Raw genomic sequence first — 22,592 nt, forward strand, 5'->3', positions numbered from 1 at the left:
GAATTACTGCATAACGGGCACAGAGTTTCTGTTAGGGACCATGAAGAAGTCTTGGAAATGGACAGTGGTAATGGTTACACACCACTGTGAATATTATTAATGCTGCTGAATTGTACACTTAAAATTGGTTAAGATGGCAAATTTTATGTTATATATGTAGGTATTTTACCACAATAAAAAAAAACCTTAAAAAAGGCAAACTTTTTAATTATTAAAGAAAACATGGTAAAGTTCCCTTATACCCTAGAAGAGAAGACAACTTTCCTATAACACAAAACCAGAAGCAATAAGGGAAAAGACTGATACATTTAACTATGTAAGAATAAAAATTTTTTGTTTAATTTCTACAAAGTAAAAACACAGATGACAAACAAACTAATAAACAAAGGGAACTGGCATTACAACCAAAAGGTTAATATATAAAGAACTGATACAGAGAAGAAAAAGGCCAACAATCAAAAGGCAACAAATATGAACAGAGGCGTCTCAGAAAGAGAGAAGCAAATGGCCCTAAAATATGTGAAAAGATGTCAGTCTCACTTATAATGAAATAAATGCAATTGAAACTATATCATGATACCATTTCTCACCGATCAGACTGGCAAAAACTTAAAAGTCTTGCAACACATTTTGTTGCTGAGTGTGGGGAAACAGCCTCAAACATTTTTGGTGGGAATGCAAAATGGCACATATCCGGGTAAGGGAATGTGGCATTACCTAGTCACCTATGCATATGACAAAGAATCTCTCCTTGACCAAACTGTAGTTAGGCTCCTCTGAGGCACCTTCTCAAGGAGGCATGACCTTGGGCTTCCATTTCTGTTCCTGTAGAGCCCAATTTTAGCAAGAATCCTGTTAAGCAGCTTTACCCAGAATCCCTCCACCCTTGATACCTGCTATGTAGAAGCTGAATTTTCTCTTTAAAGAAACCATTGGATCACCTTTCAGTTACATCTTCTATGGAATAGGATTAGGGTTCCAAGAGCTAACTATGGGAGCATCAGATCAAACACTTTAAAAAACAGTTTATTTGTATATTTTGTGAATTCTAGCTTATTAACTATTATGTATACAACAAAAAAATGAAATCTTTTGGGAAGTTTCAGCTTATCTTAGCTGTAATTGCAGTAATGAAGAAAATACATTTTTGTTGTCTTCTAGAAAAAATTGTTAATAAGGGAGTTATATGCTCCCAAAGACCAAAGTGATAGTGACAAAAGTAATTTAGATGAGAAAATCCTAGGAGAAAGGTGAAACTTCTGCAGAAACTGTTAAGGTTGCTGAGTCAGCCATCCTCTTGACACCAAGATGTTCGCATTTCAGAATGGGCTCCATACTGAAATGTTATTTACCTTGCAAAACCCATCTCAAATACAATCTCCTTAAGAAAACCTTCCATAATTCCTCCAAAAGGCTTGAATATAGAATTGCTAACACAGCAAGGAGAGATCAGTTATGTGCTCTTTGTGTTACCGAGTCCAAGCTTGCTCTGCTTGCCACACAACTGGCCAATAAATCGGAGATGAGGTGCTGAGGCAAGGAACACAACTTTATTCGGAAAGCCAGAAGACCGAGCAGATGGCAGATAAGTGTCTCTGAAAAACCATCTTCCAGGGGTGTGGATGCCAGTTTCTTTTATAGCACAGAGAGGGGGAGGAGATGAGGAAGTAAAGTAAAAAGGCCATAAGTTTTGCAAATATCCCCTGGAATGGCCAGCCTCGAGGACAGGATGTGTTAATTTCTTCTTTCTTGTGGCCATCCACAGGTGGAACAGGGTCCAGATGTTCCCCTGAACAAAGTCACTTTGGTTTAACCTTCAGGCAGAGGGGCAGGGTTCCCCCAGGCAGGGGATTATGTATACACACTATCCTTTTAGTGAACAAAAGCAGCAGAAAGCAAAGGTTAAAGAAACAGATCCAACATGGAGTCCAATTTGGCTCTTCCCTGTTAGATGAGAATTTGCCCTACCATCACAGCCACAAACCTAGTCCCAATGACCATCTCTGGGTGGTTTCCCCACATCCATTCTTGTCCCATTCAATTCAGTGTCTACAGAGGAGTCAGGGTGACCTTTTTGATTAAGATACAAATTTGACTGTGTGACTTCCTTGCTTAAAATCCTTCAGGGACCTTCCACTACTCTTCAGATAAGGTCTAAATCCTTTGGATAACATGACAGGGGAGTTCACTGCAATGTTCTATTATTACGTTTGAGTGGTTTGAAAACTTCCCTATAAAAGTTTAAAGAAAGAAAAGAAAAAGCTGGTCCTAAATCCTTAACATTGTTTAAAAGGCCCCACATCATCTCTGGGGTCCTAACCACAGCCCCCTTTCGATTTCCACACTCTATCCAACTGCTCTGACCTTCAGTTCCCAAAACCTTCCCAAGTCTCTGTGGAACTGATTTCCTTTACCTGGACCTTTCTTCCCTCCTTTGGGAGTCACCTTCATCTACTTCCTACTTACCCGTAATAACTTGAGTACAAAAATTACTTTCCTAGGGAAACCTTAACTGATTTCTTCAGCTGGGATACGTACCCCGGTTATACACTCTCACAACACCCTACATTCTTCCTTTGTAGCTTCTCTCTAGGTAGACTGGCATTCACTTGTGTGGTTACTTGTGTCCTCCAAAGACAATGTAAAGTCTTTAAAGGCAAAAACCTATAATGGTCACCATCATATCGTTAGTACTCAGCACACAACAGGTACTAAAAACACTCGGATGATAAACTAGGTAATCAGCATTAAATATTAAGTAATTAAAAGTATGCATGGAAAGTATTTACCACACGCAGGGCTAAGAGTCAGTGCTCAACGCGTTGTAGTTTTTGCCTTGCATCATTGTTTGTCTGCTTAATCACTCCCTCCATCCTGCACACAATTCTTATCCATTTTTGGATTCCATCGGTGCCTCGCTCTAACTTCGGTGTTGCACATACGTGTTCAACATTCACTGGATTTAACTGCTTTTAAATCAATATGACTTCCAGCATATTTACATAGAAAACACAACATCAATTTTTAAAGAGTTTCGCATTAAAACTAAAGTATCAATATAATTAAAAACCTTATCAACAGTCCAAAAACACACTTGAGCTATGACTATGAAGTGAAGAAGCTGGTTTTCACGTCGCTTATACAATCTGTCACACTTTACAATTCCACATTGACATAAACACAGACTGTCAATTTCCTATCTTTATTATTACTTTTTTTTTTTTTTTTTTTTTTGCGGTACGCGGGCCTCTCACTGTTGTGGACTCTCCCGTTGCGGAGCACAGGCTCCGGACGCGCAGGCTCGGCGGTCATGGCTCACGGGCCCAGCCGCTCCGCGGCATGTGGGATCTTCCCGGACCAGGGCACGAACCCGTGTCCCCTGCATCGGCAGGCGGACTCTCAACCACTGCGCCACCAGGGAAGCCCTATTATTACTTCTTTTAAATTTATTTTTTTTGGTCGCCTTTCGGCATGCGGGATGTTAGTTCCTCCGACCAGGGGTGGAACCCGCGCCCCCGAAAGGGAAGCGCGGAATCTTAACCACTGGAACGCCAGGGAAGTCCCACCTGTCTTTATTTTCAATGATCTCGAATAAGTACGAAAGAAGCAACGCTGGATGCCACACTAACGTTCGTCATTGCTAACAAGTAACAAACTGCAAATAAAAACGGATACAGAGTTAAAAAAAAAAAGAAATTAAATATGAAAACAGAGACCATCTAGCCTACAAAATAAAAGTGAGTTGCGGGAGGCAGCTAATGAAGTTACCGAAGAAATGTCCACCCCAAACAGACATGCTCTGGATTTCTGTACTGCACTTCTGCATTTTGAGAGAGATTAGAGAACTCGAAGTTTCCGAGCGCTCACAGAGAGAGAAAACCACCGCGACGCTTTCCCGGAGTCCTCCGCTCGGGAAAGCAGCGCAGTCAGCGGGCCCAGAGCCGCGCCTCACCTGCGCTGACCAGGAGTCCCGACCCGGCCGTCGCGCAACTGTGTCCTTTCGGGGTCGCAGACGCGAGCATCGAAACCAAGACAAAGACTGGGTGCAGCGACTCGGCCCGACCCAACGACCGCCACCGCCCCGCCCGGGAAACGCCCGCCCACCCCCGGCGGGCAGCCCAGCCGAGCGCGGAGCGGCCCCAGGAAACTCACCTCCGGGCGCGGCCGCTGGAGGGGGCCCCGCCGCGCCGTCGCCTCGCGGCCTCGTCCTCAATTCACTCAGGGGCCGCGGGCGCCGCCGCCGCCGCGCCGCCGCCCCTCAGACTGGGAGCACTACTGTCCCCAGACCCTCTCAAGCTCGGCTGCCGCGCCGCTGCGACCCTGTGCGCCTCCCTCGGTCACTGCCGCCTGGCGCCGAGGACGCGCCAAGGCCGGCTCTGCGCAGACCCGAGAGCGCGCGCGGGGCCGCGGAGGGCGCGCGGGGGCGCGCGGGGGCGGGGCTGGAGGCGCCGGCCGCCTCGGGCCGCAGCGTTACCCGAGCTAATGGCGGCCGCCTCTTTCTTCCCGTGGGCACTGCTGCTCCTTGCCTCTTCACCCGACGCGGAAAATGCAGAGAGCTACCCACCTGAGAACCCAGCATCAACTTACCTCCGTACGTCGTCAGCCGCTGATTGAATCCGTGGAGAGATTTACCTGCATTCTGACCATGTTGAACTTCACCTGAGACCTGTGATTCTGGAAAGAGAAGGTTAAAAAAAATCCTCCCATCCTTTCGAGCCCCTGAAAGGGCTGACAGCAAGGAAGAAACCACCCTTCCCCACGTGGTTTAGATAAGACTCAGGGATGCCCCCTTGTTTACCTATGACAAGGTCAGACATAGACCCTCCAAATGCCCTTTTTTTTTTTTTTTTTTGCCTCATAAATGATTAGCTTTACTTATTGTTCTCACTGACCAATCTGGACAAAATACCAGCTACCTTGTTTTGACCAAACTTAAGCTTCTCTTCTTCCTCCAGGCTCCTAAACTTTGACCCACCCTCATCCTGATCCAGCGTATGAGCCCTCCTTCACCATCACTCCTGAAAAATAGGCTGACCTCCATGTAAACCACTCTGATCTGCCACGCGATCACTGCCACCTCCACCAACCCATTCCACTGTGCCCCACACCCAGTTCTTTGTAGCCTTTGTTCGCTCCTCCCTATACAAGAAGGGCCATTTTCTGTCTGACCTTGGAGACAGTTGCAGACTTCACGGTCATAGCGTTCCTCTGTAGCAATGGTTGTTGCCTCATCCCCAAAACCCCACTGCAGTAGTTCCTTTTCCTCTTCTTGGAATAAGCCTTTCCAATAAAGTCTCTCTTTATCTAAATCCAGGATTTTTTTTTTTTTTGACAATGGAACATTCTCCCCATTGTAATTATCCTCCAGCCTTATTTCAGTAGTCTTCCCCTCCCCCACATAATCCTTTCAAATATAATCTCTATTTCCCTATTTGGTTTTACGTGACAGTTTTTTTTTTTTTTTTTACATAAATACTTGGACAAAACATGTATTATTTTAAACTAAGGGACATTTGTTACAGCAGGAATATTCTACTGGGTCAGGCAGTTCAGTGAAAGGTGCATCCTTTGTTCCTCCCTCCCTCCCTTCCTTCCTATTTCTTTCTGTCTCTATCTCTCTCTCTCTCCCTTTCTATCTCTCTCCCTCTCTATCTTTTTCTTCCTTTTTTCCTTATTTTTTTTTAAATAGATCTTGGAGTATAATTGCTTCACAATACTGTGTTAGTTTCTGTTGCACAACAAAGAAAATCAGCCGTATGCATACACATGTCCCCATATCACCTCCCTTCCAGCCTCCCTATCCCACCCCTCTAGGTCATCGTACAGAGCCCATCTCCCTTTTACTTGATAGTTTTTAGTGCTGGGATTCAGATTGATACTGGGCCTCACCTACAGACCCCTGCCATCCCCACACAGGTAAAGGCACCCTGTGAGTCTTTTTTTTTGGGGGGGGGTACGCGGGCCTCTCACTGCTGTGGCCTCTCCCGCCGTGGAGCACAGGCTCCGGACGCGCAGGCTCAGCGGCCACGGCTCACGGGCCCAGCAGCTCCGCGGCATGTGGGATCCTCCCGGACCGGGGGACGAACCCGTGTCCCCTGCATCGGCAGGCGGACTCTCAACCACTGCGCCACCAGGGAAGCCCACCCTGTGATGAGTCTTTTGAACTCTTCTTCAGGAGAGCAATTCTGGGATCCCGTGGTGAGTTCAACTTTCAAACCAGTTCTCCAGAAATCTTGTCTGTTGAAGCCACTGGTAAGGAGTTACTTTGATTCCTTAGGGCAAAGAGACTTTTCTATGGATGGCCTTTATGTGAGGCCTCTTCTTTTTCCTGTTCTTCTTTTTTGTCCCAGGACCATTTGATAAAGAGAGGACTCTTCCCTGGTCAAAAATCAACTGCCCCTAGATATGTTGGTTTATTCCTGGACTCAAAATTCTGTTCCATTTATCTATATATCTGTCCTTACACCAGTGCTGTTATCCAATGGGGTTTCTGCTGCTTGCCACTTACAAAGTCAGTTACATACTCACAAATGTTGGTAGCAAAGGAAAGGTGCCTCTAATCAGAATGCTGGGGACTTCCCTGGTGGCGCAGTGGTTAAGAATCCGCCTGCCAATTCAGGGGACATGGGTTTGAGCCCTGGTCTGGGAAAATTCCACATGCCATGGAGCAACTGAGCCTGAGTGCCACAACTACCGAGCCTGTGCTCTAGAGCCCATGAGCCACAACTACTGAGCACACGTGCCACAACTACTGAAGCCTGCATGCCTAGAGCCTGTGCTCCTCAACAAGAGAAGCCACCGCAATGAGAAGCCCACACACCATAACAAAGAGTAGCCCCCACTCACCGCAACTAGAGAAAGCCTGTGTGCAACAGTGAAGGCCCAATGCAACCAACAATAAAATAAATAAATAATAAATGAATTTATTAAAACAAAAACAAGAATGCTGGCAATCTGGGGTGATGGTGGACTCAAGGTCCCCCAAAAACCACCTCCGAAAATTCTGCTCAGCCATGAAAGTTTTAAAGGGAAGGAGGGAAGTAATCTCAGGTAATCATTGAGATATGGGGTCAGAGTCGTTGCCATCCCCCACCTGCCTGCAGGCTCGTTGACTTCTTGTGATCTTCCTCTAGATGTTATCATACAGTTTGGTTCACACAGTTTGGTCACACAGTTTGTTCAGGAGATTACTGAAGGGGAAGCTAGGGAAGAGATTTGGTCATCTGTTAATAACTTATTCTTCATTTCGACTTCTTTGATCTATGGAAAGAACCAACAAGTTAGGCAAAATATTGTGTGATTAAAAGATTTGAAAGGTGTGTGTGGGCCAGAGATGAGTAGAGCATGGGGGTTAAAAATTAGTTATAGTATAGCTTTGCTAAAATGACAAGAAAAGGGGCTTTCTGCTGAGGGTGATCCCCTGCAAAGATCTGCTTACAGTACCATAATGTTTTTTTTGTATTTTTTTTTAAGATGTTGGGGGTAGGAGTTTAGTAATTTATTTATTTATTTTTGCAGTGTTGGGTCTTCGTTTCTGTGCGAGGGCTTTCTCTACTTGTGGCAAGCGGGGGCCACTCTTCATCTCGGTGTGCGGGCCTGTCACTGTCGCGGCCTCTTGTTGCGGAGCACAGGCTCCAGATGTGCAGGCTCAGTAGTTGTGGCTCACGGGCCTAGTTGCTCTGTGGCATGTGGGATCCTCCCAGACCAAGGCTCGGACCCGTGTCCCCTGCATTAGCAGGCAGATTCTCAACCACTGCACCACCAGGGAAGCCCCCCATAATGTTTTAATTACTGTAGCTTTGTAGTAGGTTTTTAAATCAGGAAGTGTGAGTCCTCCAACTTTGTTCTTTTTAAAAATTGTTTTGGTTATTCCAGGTCCCTTGCAATTTAAGACCAGCTCTTCCTTTTCTGTAAAAAAAAAAAAAAAAAAGAAAGAAAAGAAAGAATTTTGATAGGAATTGCTTTGAATTGGTAGATCAGTTCGAGTATTGACATCTTAACAGTGTTAAGTTTTTTCAAACCATGAATATGGACATCTTTCCATTTACTTATGTCTTCTTTGTTTTGTAGTTTTCAGTGTACAAGTCTTATACCTCCTTGGTTAAATTTATTCCTAAGTATTTTATTTTTATTGATGCTGTTGTGAAAGGAATTGCTTTCTTAATTTCCTTTGGAATTTTTCATCATTAGTGTATACCACTGATTTTTGTGTGTTGATCTTGTATACAGCATCTTTGCTGAATTCATTTATTAGCTCTGATAGTTGTGTGGGTTTTAAAAAATAGATTCTTGGGAATTCCCTGGCAGTCCAGTGATTAGGACTCCACGGTTTCACTGCCTGGGGCCCGGGTTCAATCCCTGGTCAGTGAACTAATATCCTGCAAGCCGTGCAGCATGGCCAAAATATAAAACAAATAAAAATTAAAAAATTTAAGATAGATTCTGTAGTATTTTGTACATACAAGATCACATCATCTGTGAATAGAGATAGTTTTACTTCTTCCTTTCTAATTTGGATAGAATTTATTTATTTAAAATTTTTGAATTTTTGCCTAATTATTCTGGCTAGAACTTCCCATATAATTTTGAACAGAAATGGCAAAAGTGGGCTTCCTTGTCTTATTCATAATCTTAAGGGGAAAGCTTTTAACCTTTCACCATTGAGTATGATTGCCCTTTCTCACGTTGAAGAAACTCCCTTCTAGTCATAGTTTGTTGAGTGTTTTTATCATGAAAGTTCCTTGGATTTTGTCAAATACTTTTCTGTGTCAATTGAGATGATCACATGTTTTTTTCCTTCATTCTATTAATTTAGTGTATTACACTGATTGATTTTTTTCAGTGCAAATGTGTTTATTGGTTTCCTATTAATCTTTTAGTTGGGCATCTGGGAAGCGGGTATTAGTACATCTGTAGTTAACCTTCTATTTTAATCTGCTTAACTATATTCAGTGAATGATCTATTTTAATGCCCTTCCATCTTGCTTATTAAAGAACAAGTTCACATCTTGGACTTAGATCTAGGTATACTTATCTGGTGTAATATCTAATAGATAGAGCTCATGGTCCCAAGACCATTTATCAAACAGTCCCTTTTTTTCTTACAAATTTGTAATGCTACCTTATATACCAAATCCCCGTCAATGCTGAGGACTGTTTCTGGGCCCTGTATTCTGGGTCTGTGTTCTGTTCTGCTGATCTATTTGTTTACTTCTGTAACAATAACAATCAAAATACTGTAGGGTTTTTGTTATTGTTTTGTTTCGGTTTGTTTTTTTACCTTTTTTTTTTTTTTTTTTTGCGGTACGCAGGCCTCTCACTGTTGTGGCCTCTCCCGTTGCGGAGCACAGGCTCCGGACGCGCAGGCTCAGCGGCCATAGCTCACAGGCCTAGCCGCTCCGCGGCATGTGGGATCTTCCCGGACCGGGGCAGGAACCCGTGCCCCCTGCATCAGCAGGCGGACTCTCAACCACTGCGCCACCAAGGAAGCCCCCTTTGCCCATTTTTTTTTTTTTTTTTTTTTTTGCGGTAGGCGGGCCTCTCACTGCTGTGGCCTCTCCCCTTGCAGAGCACAGGCTCCGGACGCGCAGGCTCAGCAGCCATGACTCACGGGCCCAGCCGCTCCGCGGCATGTGGGATCTTCCCAGACCGGGGCACGAACCCGTGTCCCCTGCATCGGCAGGCGGACTCTCAACCACTGCGCCACCAGGGAAGCCCTCCTTTGCCCATTTTTAAGTAGGGTTGTTTTTTATTGTTGAGTTGTAGGAGATTTTTTTTGTATTCTAGACTTTAATACCTTATCAGGTATGTGATTTGCAAATATTTCTCCTATTCTGTGGGTTGTCTTTTCACTCTCTTGATAGTAAAGTTTGATACACAAGGTTTTTGGGTTTTTTTTCTTTCTTTTTTTTTTTTTTTGCAGTACACGGGCCTCTCACTGCCGCGGCCTCTCCCGTTGCAGAGCCCAGGCTCCGGACGCGCGGGCTCAGCGGCCATGGCTCACGGGCCTAGCCACTCCGCGGCATGTGGGATCTTCCCAGACTGGGGCACGAACCCGTGTGTCCTGCATCGGCAGGCGGACTCCCAACCACTGCGCCACCAGGGAAGCCCAGTTTTTGGCTTTTTTTAAAGATTTTTTTGATGTGGACCATTTTTAAAGTCTTTTATTGAATTTGTTATAATATCGCTTCTATTTTTTTTTTTTTTTTTTTGGCCACAAGGCATGTGAGATCTTAGCTCCCCAACTGGGAATCGAAAACACACCCCCTGTATTGGAAGGTGACTTTTTAAAAAAAATAAATTTATTTATTTTATTTATTTTATTTTTGGCTGCATTGGGTCCTCATTGCTGTGCGCGGGCTTTCTCTACTTGCGGTGAGTGGGGGCTACTCTTCACTGCGGTGCGCGGGCTTCTCTTCTCATTGCGGTGGCTTCTCTTGTTGCAGAACACAGGCTCTAGGCACGCGGGCTTCAGTAGTTGTGGCACTCGGGCTCAGTAGTTGTGGATTGCAGGCTCTAGAGCACAGGCTCAGTAGTTGTAGCACACAGGCTTAGTTGCTCCGTGGCATGTGGGATCTTCCCAGACCAGGGCTCGAACCTGTGTCCCCTGTATTGGCAGGCGGATTCTTAACCACTGTGCCACCAGGGAAGCCCAGAAGGTGACATCTTAATCACTGGACTGCAGGGAAGTCCCTGATACGCAATTCTTAATTTTGGTAAAGTTCAGTTTATCTGTTTTTTCTTTTTTTCCCCTTGTGCTTTTGGCAGAAACTATTGCCAAATCAAATGTCATGAAGATTTTCCTCTATGTTTTTTTCTAAGCATTCTATAGTTTTTGCTCTTACATTAGGTGTTCGATTCACTTTTTATTTATTTGTTTGTTTATTTATTTATGGCTGCGTTGGGTCTTTGCTGCTGCGCACAGGCTTTCTCTAGTCACGGCAAGCGGGGGCTACTCTTCGCCATGATGTGTGGCCTTCTCATTGCGGTGGCTTCTCTTGTTGCGGAGCACGGGCTCTAGGTGTGCGGGCTTCAGTAGTCGTGGCACGTGGGCTCAGTAGTTGTGGATCACAGGCTCTAGAGTGCAGGCTCAGTAGTTGCAGTGCACAGGCTTAGTTGCTCTGTGGCATGTGGGATCTTCCTGGACCAGGGCTCAAACCTGTGTTCCCTGCATTGGCAGGCGGAGTCTTAACCACTGTGCCACCAGGGAAGCCCCTTAAATTTAGATTTAAATAGCCATATGTGGTAGTTATCATATTGGAGAGTATAAAATATTAATGTCACCAATTCTGATTTTGTCTCATGATTCAGTGTTCATAAAATGTGTCATGCTTCTTAGAAATACCGTCTCTTGGAACTCATCTTATACTTATGGAATCAGTACCAACTCTTCTCTAAGGACCTCCTTATAGAGTTACAGTGTCTACCTTAACTTCATCAGAAGTAAACCAAAAAACAAAAAACCCAACTAATTTTGTCCTTGCTTATGCTTTCAGTTAAGTCTTTATATTCTATTATCATTATTTTCTGTTCTTATTTTTATCAATACTTTCTCCCAGTCTGTGGCTTACCACAGCAGTGAAAGTGCCAAGTTTTAACCACTGGACTGCCAGGGAATTCCCCATGGCTTGCCTTTTAATTTTCTTAAAAGTGGTTTTCAAAGTGAGGGCCCAATCTATCAACTTTTTCCTTAATAGTTTATGTTTTGGTGTCCTTTTATTTTTTTGGCCACGCCCCATGGCATGCAGGATTTCAGTTCCCTGACCAGGTATCAAACAAGTGCCCCCTGCAACGGAAGCATGGAGTCTTAACCACTGGACCGCCAGGGAAGTCCCATTTTTGTGTCCTTTGTAATAAGACTTTGCCTACCCCGTGGTAGGTTTTATTGTAAAAAATTTATAGTTTTGGCCTTGTGTTTAAGTATGTGATCAATTTGAAGTTATTCTTTCTACATAGAATGAGGTAATGGTCAAGGCTCCCCCCCCCTCCCCTGCCACAGGGATATACCGTTGTTTTATTGTAGAATCATTAATTGAAAAGGCTAGGGCTTCCCTGGTGGTGCAGTGGTTGAGAGTCCGCCTGCCGATGCAGGGGACGTGGGTTCGTGTCCCGGTCCAGGAGGATCCCACATGCCGCGGAGCGGCTGTGCCCGTGAGCCATGGCCGCTGAGCCTGCGCGTCCGGAGCCTGTGCTCCCCAACGGAAGAAGCCACAACGGTGAGAGGCCTGCGTACTGCAAAAAAAAAAAAAAAGGATAGAAAAGGCTATCCTTTCTCTATTAATTACCTTGTCCTCTTTGCAAAAATCAATTAACCATATATGTGAGTTTCTTTCTGGACTCTATTCTTTTCCATTGAGCTATCTGATTATATATCTACACTATATTATTATACCTTTGTAGTAAGACTTAAAATGAAGTAGTGTAAGTTCTCTATTTTTGTCTTTTCCTGATTGTTTAGGTGATGATTCAGTTTCTCAATTTCTACAAAATGTCTGCTGGGATTTTGACTGGGATTGGCTTGGATCTGTTGATCAATTTGGGGATAATAATTTTCATCCTAACAATATTAAGTCATCTGGTAAATCTCTCCACTTATTTAGATCTTCCTTTCTTTCCTTAGCAGTGTTTTTTAGTTTTTAGTATATAGATTATATATTGTTCATTACAACTGTACAAAAATAAATTTTTTATAAATTGATGTCTTGTGACTTTGCTAAACTTTATCACATATTAGACCTACTAGTTTATTTATTATTATTATTATTGTTTTTAAGATTTCCCATGAGATTATCATAGGACATAATAGTTCCTTCTTCATTTCCAAATTATATACCTTTTATTTACTTTTCTTTACTATTGCATTGCCTAGGACTTTCAGTCCAGTGTTGAATAGAAATGATTAGAGCAGACATCCTTGCCTTGTTCCTGAAATTAGGGGGAAAGAAATCACTTTTCACCATTTATTATGATGCTGGATATAGGATTTTTTTAAAATTATTATTTATTTTTGGCCGTGTTGGGTCTTAGTTGCAGCACGCAGGACCTTCATTGAGGCATGCGGGATTTTTCATTGTGGCATGCGGGTTTCTCTCTAGTTGTGGCATGTGGGTTGTTTCTCTTCTCTAGTTGTGGCACACAGGCTCCAGGGTGCGTGCGTTCTGTAGTTTGCGGCACGCAGACTCTCTAATTGAGGTGTGCGAGCTCAGTAGTTGTGGCGTGCAGCCTTGGTTGCCCTGCAGCATGTGGGATCTTAGTTCCCTGATCAGGGACCGAACCCACGTCCCCTGCATTGTAAGGAGGATTCTTTACCACTGGACCACCAGGGAAGTCCCTGTGGTGCTCTTTATAAGGCTGAGGAAATTACCTTCTATTCCTATTTTATTGAGTTTGTTAAAATCACAAATAGATGTTGAATTTGTTAAATGTTTTTTTAGAGCTACTCAGATGACCTTATGGTTTTTCTTCTTTATTGTGTTGATATGATGAATTACACTGATTATTTCAGTTTCAAATGTTTAACCAGTATTGTGTTCCTGGGGTAAACCCCACTTGGTCATGATTTATCAGTCTTTTTATATGTTCATGGATTTGATTTCGTAATATTTTGTTAAGGAATTTTTTTGTCTCTCTATATATGTATAATAATTAGTTTGTGGGTTTTTTTTATGCTATTGGTTTTAATTAATTAATTTATTTTTGGCTGCATTGGGTCTTAGCTGCTGTGTGCGGGCTTTCTCTAGTTGCATTGCTGTGCGTGGGCTTCTCATTGCGGTGGCCTCTCCTGTTGTAGAGCACCAGCTCCATGTGTGCGGGCTCAGTAGTTGTGGCTCATGGGCCCAGTTGTTCCGCGGCATGTGGGATCTTCCCGGACCAGGGCTCGAACCCTTGTCCCCTGTATTGGCAGGCAGACTCTTAACCACTGCACCACCAGGGAAGTCCCTATGCTATTGGTTTTAATATAAGGGTTATGCTGACTTTGTAAGTGAGTTGAGAAATATTTCTTCTTCTATATTCCAAAAGAATCAGGGTTAGGGTTAGGGTAAAACTGGTGTTGTTTTTCTTTACATATTGGATAGAATTCACCAGTGAAGTCATCTGGGACTGGTGTAACATTTGTGGGATAGTATTTAATTACATATTTAATTCCTTTAATTAATAATATGGGTATTCAGGTTATCTATTTCTTTATGAGTGAACTTTAGTAATTAGTTTTATTTCAGGTAATTTGTCTACTTTACCTATGTTTTGGAACTTACTGGCATAAAGTTAAGTTGTTCCTTATTATTTATTAGTTGTCCCTTTAAAATTTATAGTAGAGGTTGGCAATTAGCAGCCTGTGGGCCAAATCTAGTCTGTGGCCTATTTATGTACATTTGTGAACTAAGAATGGTTTTTACATTTTTAAAGTATTGTTAAAAAACAAACAAAAAACCAAAAACCAAATCAAAACAAAGAGGATGTGAAATACACCATGGGTGGCCTGCAAAGCCTGAGATATTTACAAACTGGCCATTTATAACAAGAAAATAGTTTGCTACTTGAAGTCTAAGATCTTGAGTGATGTTTATACTTCATTGTTGAAATTTGTAACTTGGGTCTTCTCGCTTTTTTTTCCCCCTTTGACTGGTCTGGCTAGTGGATTATCTTTCCTTTCTCTCTTTCCTCTCTCTTTTTTTTTCCTTTTTACAGGAATGAACCTTTTCAATTTTTTATTTTATTTTGGGTGTGGCACGCAGCTTGCGGGATCTCAGTTCCCCAACCAGGGATTGAACCCTGGCCTCTGCAGTAAAAGTGACAAATCCGAACCAATAGACCACCAGGGAACTCCCAGGACTCAACTTTTGATTTTGAAGTTCTCTATTATTTGCTTTCTATTTTGTTTTATGCTGTCATATATATGATTTCCTTCCTTCTGCTTCAGTGTAATGCCTTTGAGATTCATACGTTTTTGTATATATCACTAGTTAATTTCTTTTTATTGTTGAGTAGTATTCCGTGTTGGATGTACCAAACTTTGTTTAACCTTTGACCTATGAGTGACTTTTTTTGGCTATTACAAATAAAACTGCAATGAACTATGGTCTACAGGTTTTTATGTGGATGTAATTTTCATTTCTTTGGAATAAATACACAGGGTTGCAATAGCTGGACTGTATTGTTAAGTGTCTATTTAAATTTTTAAGAAACCATCAAACTGCTTTCCAGATTGGGATTTGCTGTACCATTTTGCATTCTCACCAGCAATGAATGAATAATCCAGTTTCTTTGCCTCTTCACCAGCATTTGGTATTGTTACTATTTTTTTTAGTTTTTCTAACAGATGTGTAATAATAACTCATCATGGTCTCAATTTGCATTTCACCATTGGTTAATGATGTTAAAATCTTTCTTTTTTTCAAATATTTTATTTATTTATTTATTTATTTTATTTGGTTGTGCTCGGTCTTAGTTGCGGCACACGGGCTCCTTAGTTGTGGCATGTGAACTATTAGTTGTGGCACGCACATGGGATCTAGTTCCCTGACCAGGGGTTGAACCCAGGCCCCCTGCATTGGGAGCGTGGACTCTTAACCACTGTGCCACCAGTGAAGTCCCCTGAAAACTTTCAGTATGCTTATTTTCCATCTATATATCCTCTTATGGGAAATAACTTCTGATCTTTTCCTCATTTTCTAATGGACTTTTTTTTTGGATTGTTTTTTTAATGCTGAATTTTGAGAGTTCCTTTTATACTTAAGTGAGTCCTTTGTGAGATACGTGGTTTGTAAACATTTTCTTCCAGTCTGTTGTGTGGTTTTTATAATCTTTACAGGGTCATTCACAGAGCAAAAGTCTTAAATTTGATGAGGTCCAAGTTATTGTTTTTTTTCTTGTTTAGGTCATGCTTCACCTCTAACTCTAATCTTTTTATCTTTATAAGTTCTATCTCATTCTTTTAAAATTTACTATCATTTTTTGCTTATTATTAATATTTTCTAATCTTTGACATATATTACATATCTGAATATAAAATTGTGGGTCTCATTCTGTTGTCTATTCTTTTGTGCTGGCTGGCTTTTTGTGTGTGTATGTGTTGGCTATTTTTGATGATTTTTTTTAAACTGAGTCATATTCATGAGTTTTTGCATATCCTGTTGAAGGTGCATTCTTTTGGAGATAATTTACATTTGCCTTTGCTTTGTGCTTAGGATCATTTTTGACTTAAGCCTATTTAAATTATCGTCCTGAGGTTTTTCATACCTATCAGATTTGGTGACTTTAGGCTATAAATCTGAGGATCCATTTGTTGTTTTGAATTCTTAAGGGATATTTTTTTTCCCCTCTCATTCTTAGTGTAAATGTTGGGAAAGGCAGTTCTCCTTGCAGCTTCCTGGAGATTAGTGATGGGAAGGTTGGTTGGTTGATTTCTTTTTTTTTTTTTTTAAATAAATTTATATTTATTTTTGGCTGTATTGGGTCTTCGTTGCTGCGCGTGGACTTTCTCTAGTTGCAGCGAGCAGGGGCTACTTTTTGTTGCAGTGCGCGGACTTCTTATTGTGGTGGCTTCTCTTGTCATTTAGCACGGGCTCTAGGTGCATGGGCTTCAGTACTTGTGGCACAGGGGCTCAATAGTTGTGGTGCATGGGATCTAGAGCGCAGGCTCAGTAGTTGTGGTGCATGGGCTTAGCTGCTCCACAGCATGTGGGGTCTTCCCAGACTAGGGCTCGAACCCATGCCCCCTGCAATGGCAGGTGGATTCTTTACCAGTGTGCCACCAGGGAAGTCCCAGTTGGTTGATTTCTAATTCACCCTTATACTTAGGTGTATCCTTTTTGTACCAGGATTTTGCAGGGTTATTATGTTAGACTCTGTAACTTGAGCAGGTTCTGGACTTTGTCTTCTGTCTTTCCTATCTCCTGTAGGCAGAGGAAATAGAAGATCAAATTCACTGGAGTTGAGCAAATGTACTGAAAGTGAAAGCTGTCTTTAGAGCTTTGCTTGCTTTTCTGGGTTCCTCCTGTGACTTAGTTTCTGGTCTAAGTATTCCTTAGTATCTTGCCAGCTCATACAGTTTTTAAAAAAATTTTATTTATTTATTTTTGGCTGCGTTGGGCCTTTGTTGCTGTGCGCAGGCTTTCTCTAGTTGCGGTGAGCAGGGGCTACTCTTCGTTGCAGTGCGCGGGCTTCTCACTGGGGTTGCTTCTCTTGTTGTGGAGCAAGAGCTCTAGGTGCACGGGCTTCAGTAGTTGTGGCACATGGGCTCAGTAGTTGTGGCTCGTGGGCTTAGTTGCTCTGCGGCATGTGGGTTCTTCCCGGACCAGGGCTCGAACCCATGTCCCCTGCATTGTAGGTGGATTCTTAGCCACTGCGCCACCAGGGAAGCCCTCATATAGTTTTTTTTTTTTGCGGTACGCGGGCCTCTCACCACTGTTGAGGAGCACATGCTCCAGACGTGCAGGCTCAGCGGCCATGGCTCACGAGCCCAGACACTCCGCGACAGGTGGGATCCTCCCGGACCCGGGCACGAACCCATGTCCCCAGCATTGGCAGGTGGACTCCCAACCACTGCGCCACCAGGGAAGCCCCCTCATATAGTTTTAAGTAAAGTTTAAAAACGATTTTAATTGATTTTTTCAGTTATTTTCTTCAGGTCATACTGTGTAAAACAAGCAACTCTTTCATATCTTTTTCAAGCTTTCCTTTTGTCCATGTTTCCTTTCTCCATTTTGTGGTTCAAGATGCATCTCAGGAGTCCCTCTCTTTCTTTCTTTCTTTTGTTTGGCTGGCACAGCATGTGGGCATATTAGTTCCCCAACCAGGGATTGAACCTGTGCCCCCTGCATTGGGGGCTGGGAGTCTTGGCCACTGGACGGCCAGGGAAGTCCCTCCGCCTTATTCTTTCTAATCACACTTTTCTGCAGCTTACTGGTTCCTTGCCTGTCTCCATTCCCTCCTTGTCTGTGACCTCTTTGAGGGCCAGAACTATGTTGTTTTTAAAGAATCTCCATTTCCTGGCCTGACAGAGTATCTAACAGCAATTGGGGTTAGAATAAACATTTGGCGTTAGTAAATGGTATAGGTATTTATAACCTGAATAACAATCTGGCTTTCTCAATTTGGGACTACAAATACAAACACAGAAACAAAGGAAGAAAGCACACAAGTCCTTTATGTGCTAATTTGCATACCATACACCTCTTCAGGACACTTCAAATACTACTTAAAGCCAGCCTCTTTCTGCAGGAAATGAAATTGTTTATCCTGTTCAATGATCTCATAGGTAATTGACACAGGAAAACTCATGTCTTCCATTATGAGGTCTCCACACCCAAAGAGGCCGGTTTTAAATTGTGGGTGAAGTGTTCTGGGGAGGGTGTGGTATGCAAATTAGTGTAAGAGGGACTTGTCTGCTTTCCTGGAATCTATTCTGATTTCCCAACAGAAAAACTATTTCCATTCCCATTGCATTATGCAGTTTTGTTGGCCAACTGGGAGCTTGTTGGATGGCTGGAATTTCTAATTTTGATGCAGCTTGTTGATTTTTACAGGACTGTTTTTGAGTCTTCAACTTTTCTTAGCGAGGCAATTTTTGGAAATGAACATAATTCTACTTACAGCATAGCTTTTCATATTAATTGCGTCCCTTAATCTTTTTCTTTGAAAGTTAAATCACACATTTTATATCTTTGTATTCAGCTTTTTGTATTCTTAATTCTTGCGCGGGCGGGGCAGCAGTGCTAAAAGGCTTTTAGTACGAAGAATTCACTCTTCGTGATTACGCCTTAGGTCTGGCTAAGGTTATAGAAATCGGCAGTGCCTTACTTTGTTTAAAGAGGCAGGGTTCTAGCGTTTGCTCTTTCTTAAGCTAATCGTGTGCCAGATACGGCACAGATATATTTTATCTCAGTTATCATTCACATTTTTACAGCCGTGAAAAGTACAACTCAAGTTCAGTGTCTTGCCTTGGGTATCCCTGGGATTCCAACTCAGGTCACCGCGCCCTCGTCTTCACCTGTTCCCCTCCATCCCCCACCTTTTCGGGTAGTTCCTCGCTCCATCGAGGCCACCTGGGATGATGCTGGGAGTGCGGGGGTAGTCGGGCCTGGCAGGCTACGAAGACTCCACGACCGACTACACCGCGCTAGCTAGTCCCGCGCGCATCCTGGTTTTTCCCATCCCCCCACTTCCTAGGCGGCAGCCAGACCTGGAAACCATAGAGCTGAAACAGCCCAGAGCGTCCCTTCCGTGGCCGCCGAGCGCTGACGGCGCGCCGTTGGGCGGGGCCTACTGGAGGGGCGGGGGAAGAGGACGGAGAGCCGGCAAGGGAAGGGCTGGCCGGCCTTGCAGCGCCCCGCAGCGGCCAAGTCGGAAGAGGTCTCGTCGGCCCTGCGGCGCTGGAGCCCTGACGCACGGAGCTCGAGAGCGAGAACGGGAGAGAAAGGGGCAGAAATGGCGGCTCCGCTCGGCTCCCGCTGAGTAGGTTGAAGCCGGCGGAGGGTCTGAGCTCTCGGCCTGGAGCATCGCTCCCGTCTCCCGCTACCTGCCTTCGCACGCCGACTTCCCTTCCTCTGCCCTACCCTCGCCTGTCCTCGTCTGCGCTGCGCGGAGTCCGGGTCGTCTTGTCTTTCTCGGCCCGGCTCCACTAGCCCTGACTGCCCGGCCGGCGGGCCGGCCTTGCTCGGCTCTCCCCGGCGCGGCGGGCGCCGCGGGCGCGGCGTGGACCCCGTCCTCCTGGCTGGACCATGGTGAACACCCGGAAGAGCTCTCTGCGCCTTCTCGGATCTAAGTCGCCTGGGCCCGGGCCTGGGCCTGGGGCCGGAGTAGAGCCTGGGGCGACCGGAGGCAGCAGCCATTTCATCTCCTCTCGGACCCGCTCCTCCAAGACCCGCGCTGCCAGCTGCCCCGCCGCCAAGGCCGGGGGAAGCGGCGGCGCCGGCGTCGCTCTGGATGAGGCCCGGGTAAGAGCGCGGCAGCCCGAGTCCGGAGGCTTGCGAGTCGGCCCGGCCGCCGGGGCTTTGTCTGGCCGGGTTGGGGCAACAAGCCTCCAGTGGAGACCGCTCGGGCGGCCGGAGACCGGGTCTGCGGGTGCGTTGGAGGATGGCAGCCGGCTAGGTAGGGCCACGACAGCGTTGCTGGCCCCGCTCTTTTGTGTAAAGAACAGGACTTGAGTCCAGGGGAGAGGGCTATGGGGGGGGTGTCTTTTCGGGGACATTAGAACAGCCTGCTTTCCGTGTCCTTGTCCTGCCTGAGAGGGCAATTCTAGGGGAGCAAGAGCGAAGGGCCAGAGTTCCCGGGTGGAAGGGTTGGAGAGAAGTGAAAGTTTTATGCGGTGTCAAACCCTTCCTGTAAGTGTGTGAGCTCCTGCCGGTGTCTAACTCCAGCTTACTCTCAAACTGTTTGGGGGTGGTTCAAGTTTGTGAGGAAGTGAACGGAGAGCTCCAGTTGGCAGCCAGGCAGGGATGGTGAAAAAAGTTTGGAGCTGCTCTGACACCAACTTTAAAAACAAAATCAACACTATCGCCTCTCCAGGCAGGAGCGATCAAACGTGATGTTTAGCTGGAGAATCAGCCAGCCAGCTAACCAGGGTTCTAGTAGGGACTCGGTAGAGCTTTCTAGTAGAGCCTTGAGGTCACAAAAGCGGCACGTCGAAAGAAACGTGTCGAACATTATTGATGGTAGGCACTATCATCCCAAATTGTTTGGTGTCTTGGATGTCTCCATTTTTGCTTTGGGAATAGTTTATAAAAGGTGAATTAACACCATCGTCCCACTACTGCGAAAGTGACATTTGAAGAAGCCCGGTGATGATTTAGTTTTTTTTTTTTTTTTTAAAGTGGTAGATCTTGAATTTATTACAGGGTAAGGCTCTAAGCTAGCACGTATGTTTTATCACTTTAAAGGAATTGATAAGGTTGTGTTATGAGATTGGTTATGAATTCAGAAAAGAGTGTTGCTTCTGTCTAGAGAGAGGCTAATTTTCTAAGAGTAATTTGACTGGAACTTGTTCATTTAACATAGTCCTTTCAATCCACACCATTTTGTTACTATTAGGGGAGGAAAGCAATATTTCATTTTCTGTAGGGGTCTACAAGATTATGTTTGCGTGTATTTTTTTCTCTGTATCTCATACTGTTCTGACACTAATCAGAATGAACCGAGGCAAATACAATAGACATATTTTACTGTACTTATCTGAAATACGTTGTATCTTTGAAAATATAATTGGCCTTTATTTTGCTAAAAACCTGGAAAATATTTTTAAAATTGCTTTATGAGTAGACTTATTTTGGAGCTTATAGCTAGCTCTCTTAGGTTGAAGTAAGAAAGCTAAATCTGAAAGTTATGCAAACTCTTCAGAATAATTATTCTGAAAACTAGACTTTCTGTAGAAATTATTGCAAACATGTACAAGCTTACTGACTTTATGAAGCTAACATATGTTTTAAATAAAAGTAATTTAAGAAAGGTTTGTCCTGTATCCTTAAGGACAAATAAAATATTTAGAGTGTAAGCATTTAATTGTATAATGCTATGAATGCCTAGCCTATTAGAGCAGTGTCTCGTTTATGTGAATCAATTAGCTCATCTGTCACTGATCATTTTGTGGTCCCATTTTTGAATTCATGGATATTATGCTGTCCTTACCCCCTGAGGAATAAGGTGAGGTAACTTGTCAAGCAGCTGTTATGGAGATGTTAAAAGGCAAGGAATCAATAATCTAATGTAGAAATGAACATGCGGTAGCTTTTCAATTGCTAGAAGAATGAAAGATATTAGAGCTCTTTCTAGAAGGATACTAATGAAACTTTGTTTCAAAGATCTTTTTAAAATGTATTAAAAGACCATAAACAACAGGCCAGTGAGATTTACTTTGAAACATTTGATTGTCAGTTTTAAGAAGGTTGCTATTTTGACCCTAGTAGATGATGGAATGATCTAATTGCTTTCTCCGAGTAATTTAAGAGATTTACTAATCCTATGTTGTGATTGGTCCTTTAGAAGAAGATAAATTATAATTCTGAATTTAAGTTTATGTATATTTATGAAGCCGGCTGTATATTTCCTTGTTGTATATTTCTGAAATGGGTTGATTTGAGTTTGGTAAGCTCTTGCTTTCAAGTTTGTTTTATGTTACAAGAATTTAGCACTCCTGGTTCACCCTTTCTGGTGTGCCTAAAGGCACCCTCTGTGTCTGTGGTGTCTTAGACATTTGCTGTAATCTGTAAAGACTTATTTGGTGGAAAATGGGGTTGCTCATGCCTTTGCTTTAGGAGACTGTTATTTTTGTAGGAAGAAATGTATTCCTCTTGATACGATATAAATTGAAGAGGTTCCCCTTTTTCTATTTTTGTGTGATATTCTTCACTTTACAGTTGATGCTGATTTCCACCTACCCCCCGGCCCTGATCTTTTTAGACTATTTCATCCACTGTGTCTAGAGACATTTTATTTGCTCTAAAAAGCCTTAGGACCACGATCTGTCATAGCTTTTCCCCCAAGTGTGTGTAGGGTGGGGAAATACACACATGATGCATTCTGTAGGTTATTGGAATGATTTTTTTGTGCCTATACTTTAATGTCAAGTTGACTTGTGCTCTGCAGTTAGTTGTATA

General features: G+C 43.6%; 2 protein-coding genes across 6 annotated transcripts in view; one reads left to right on the forward strand and one right to left on the reverse strand.

Moving 5' to 3' along the window:
* UBXN2A (UBX domain protein 2A) overlaps positions 1-4,660 on the reverse strand; it is a 31,218-nt gene extending 26,558 nt beyond the window's left edge. The window contains exon 1 of one of the 3 annotated variants that reach the window (XM_081254855.1): positions 4,588-4,660. The gene's annotated coding sequence lies outside the window, so the exon portion shown is untranslated. Of the gene's footprint in view, positions 1-4,152; positions 4,384-4,587 lie in introns of those variants that run through there. The other 2 variants (XM_081254856.1, XM_081254854.1) reach the window with 2 other exon arrangements.
* Positions 4,661-6,138: 1,478 nt separating this feature from the next.
* Positions 6,139-22,592, forward strand: part of ATAD2B (ATPase family AAA domain containing 2B) — a 166,398-nt gene continuing 149,944 nt past the window's right edge. For 2 of the 3 annotated variants that reach the window (XM_081254848.1, XM_081254849.1), the window contains exon 1: positions 19,636-19,937. In XM_081254848.1, coding sequence (XP_081110974.1) covers positions 19,722-19,937 — 216 coding nt within the window. In that variant the 5' untranslated portion in view covers positions 19,636-19,721. Of the gene's footprint in view, positions 6,199-19,635; positions 19,938-22,592 lie in introns of those variants that run through there. The other variant, XM_081254850.1, reaches the window with a different exon arrangement.

This window comes from Mesoplodon bidens (assembly GCF_964165515.1).
Source record: "Mesoplodon bidens genome assembly, chromosome: 14".
In the NCBI taxonomy this organism is placed as follows: Eukaryota; Metazoa; Chordata; class Mammalia; order Artiodactyla; family Ziphiidae; genus Mesoplodon; species Mesoplodon bidens.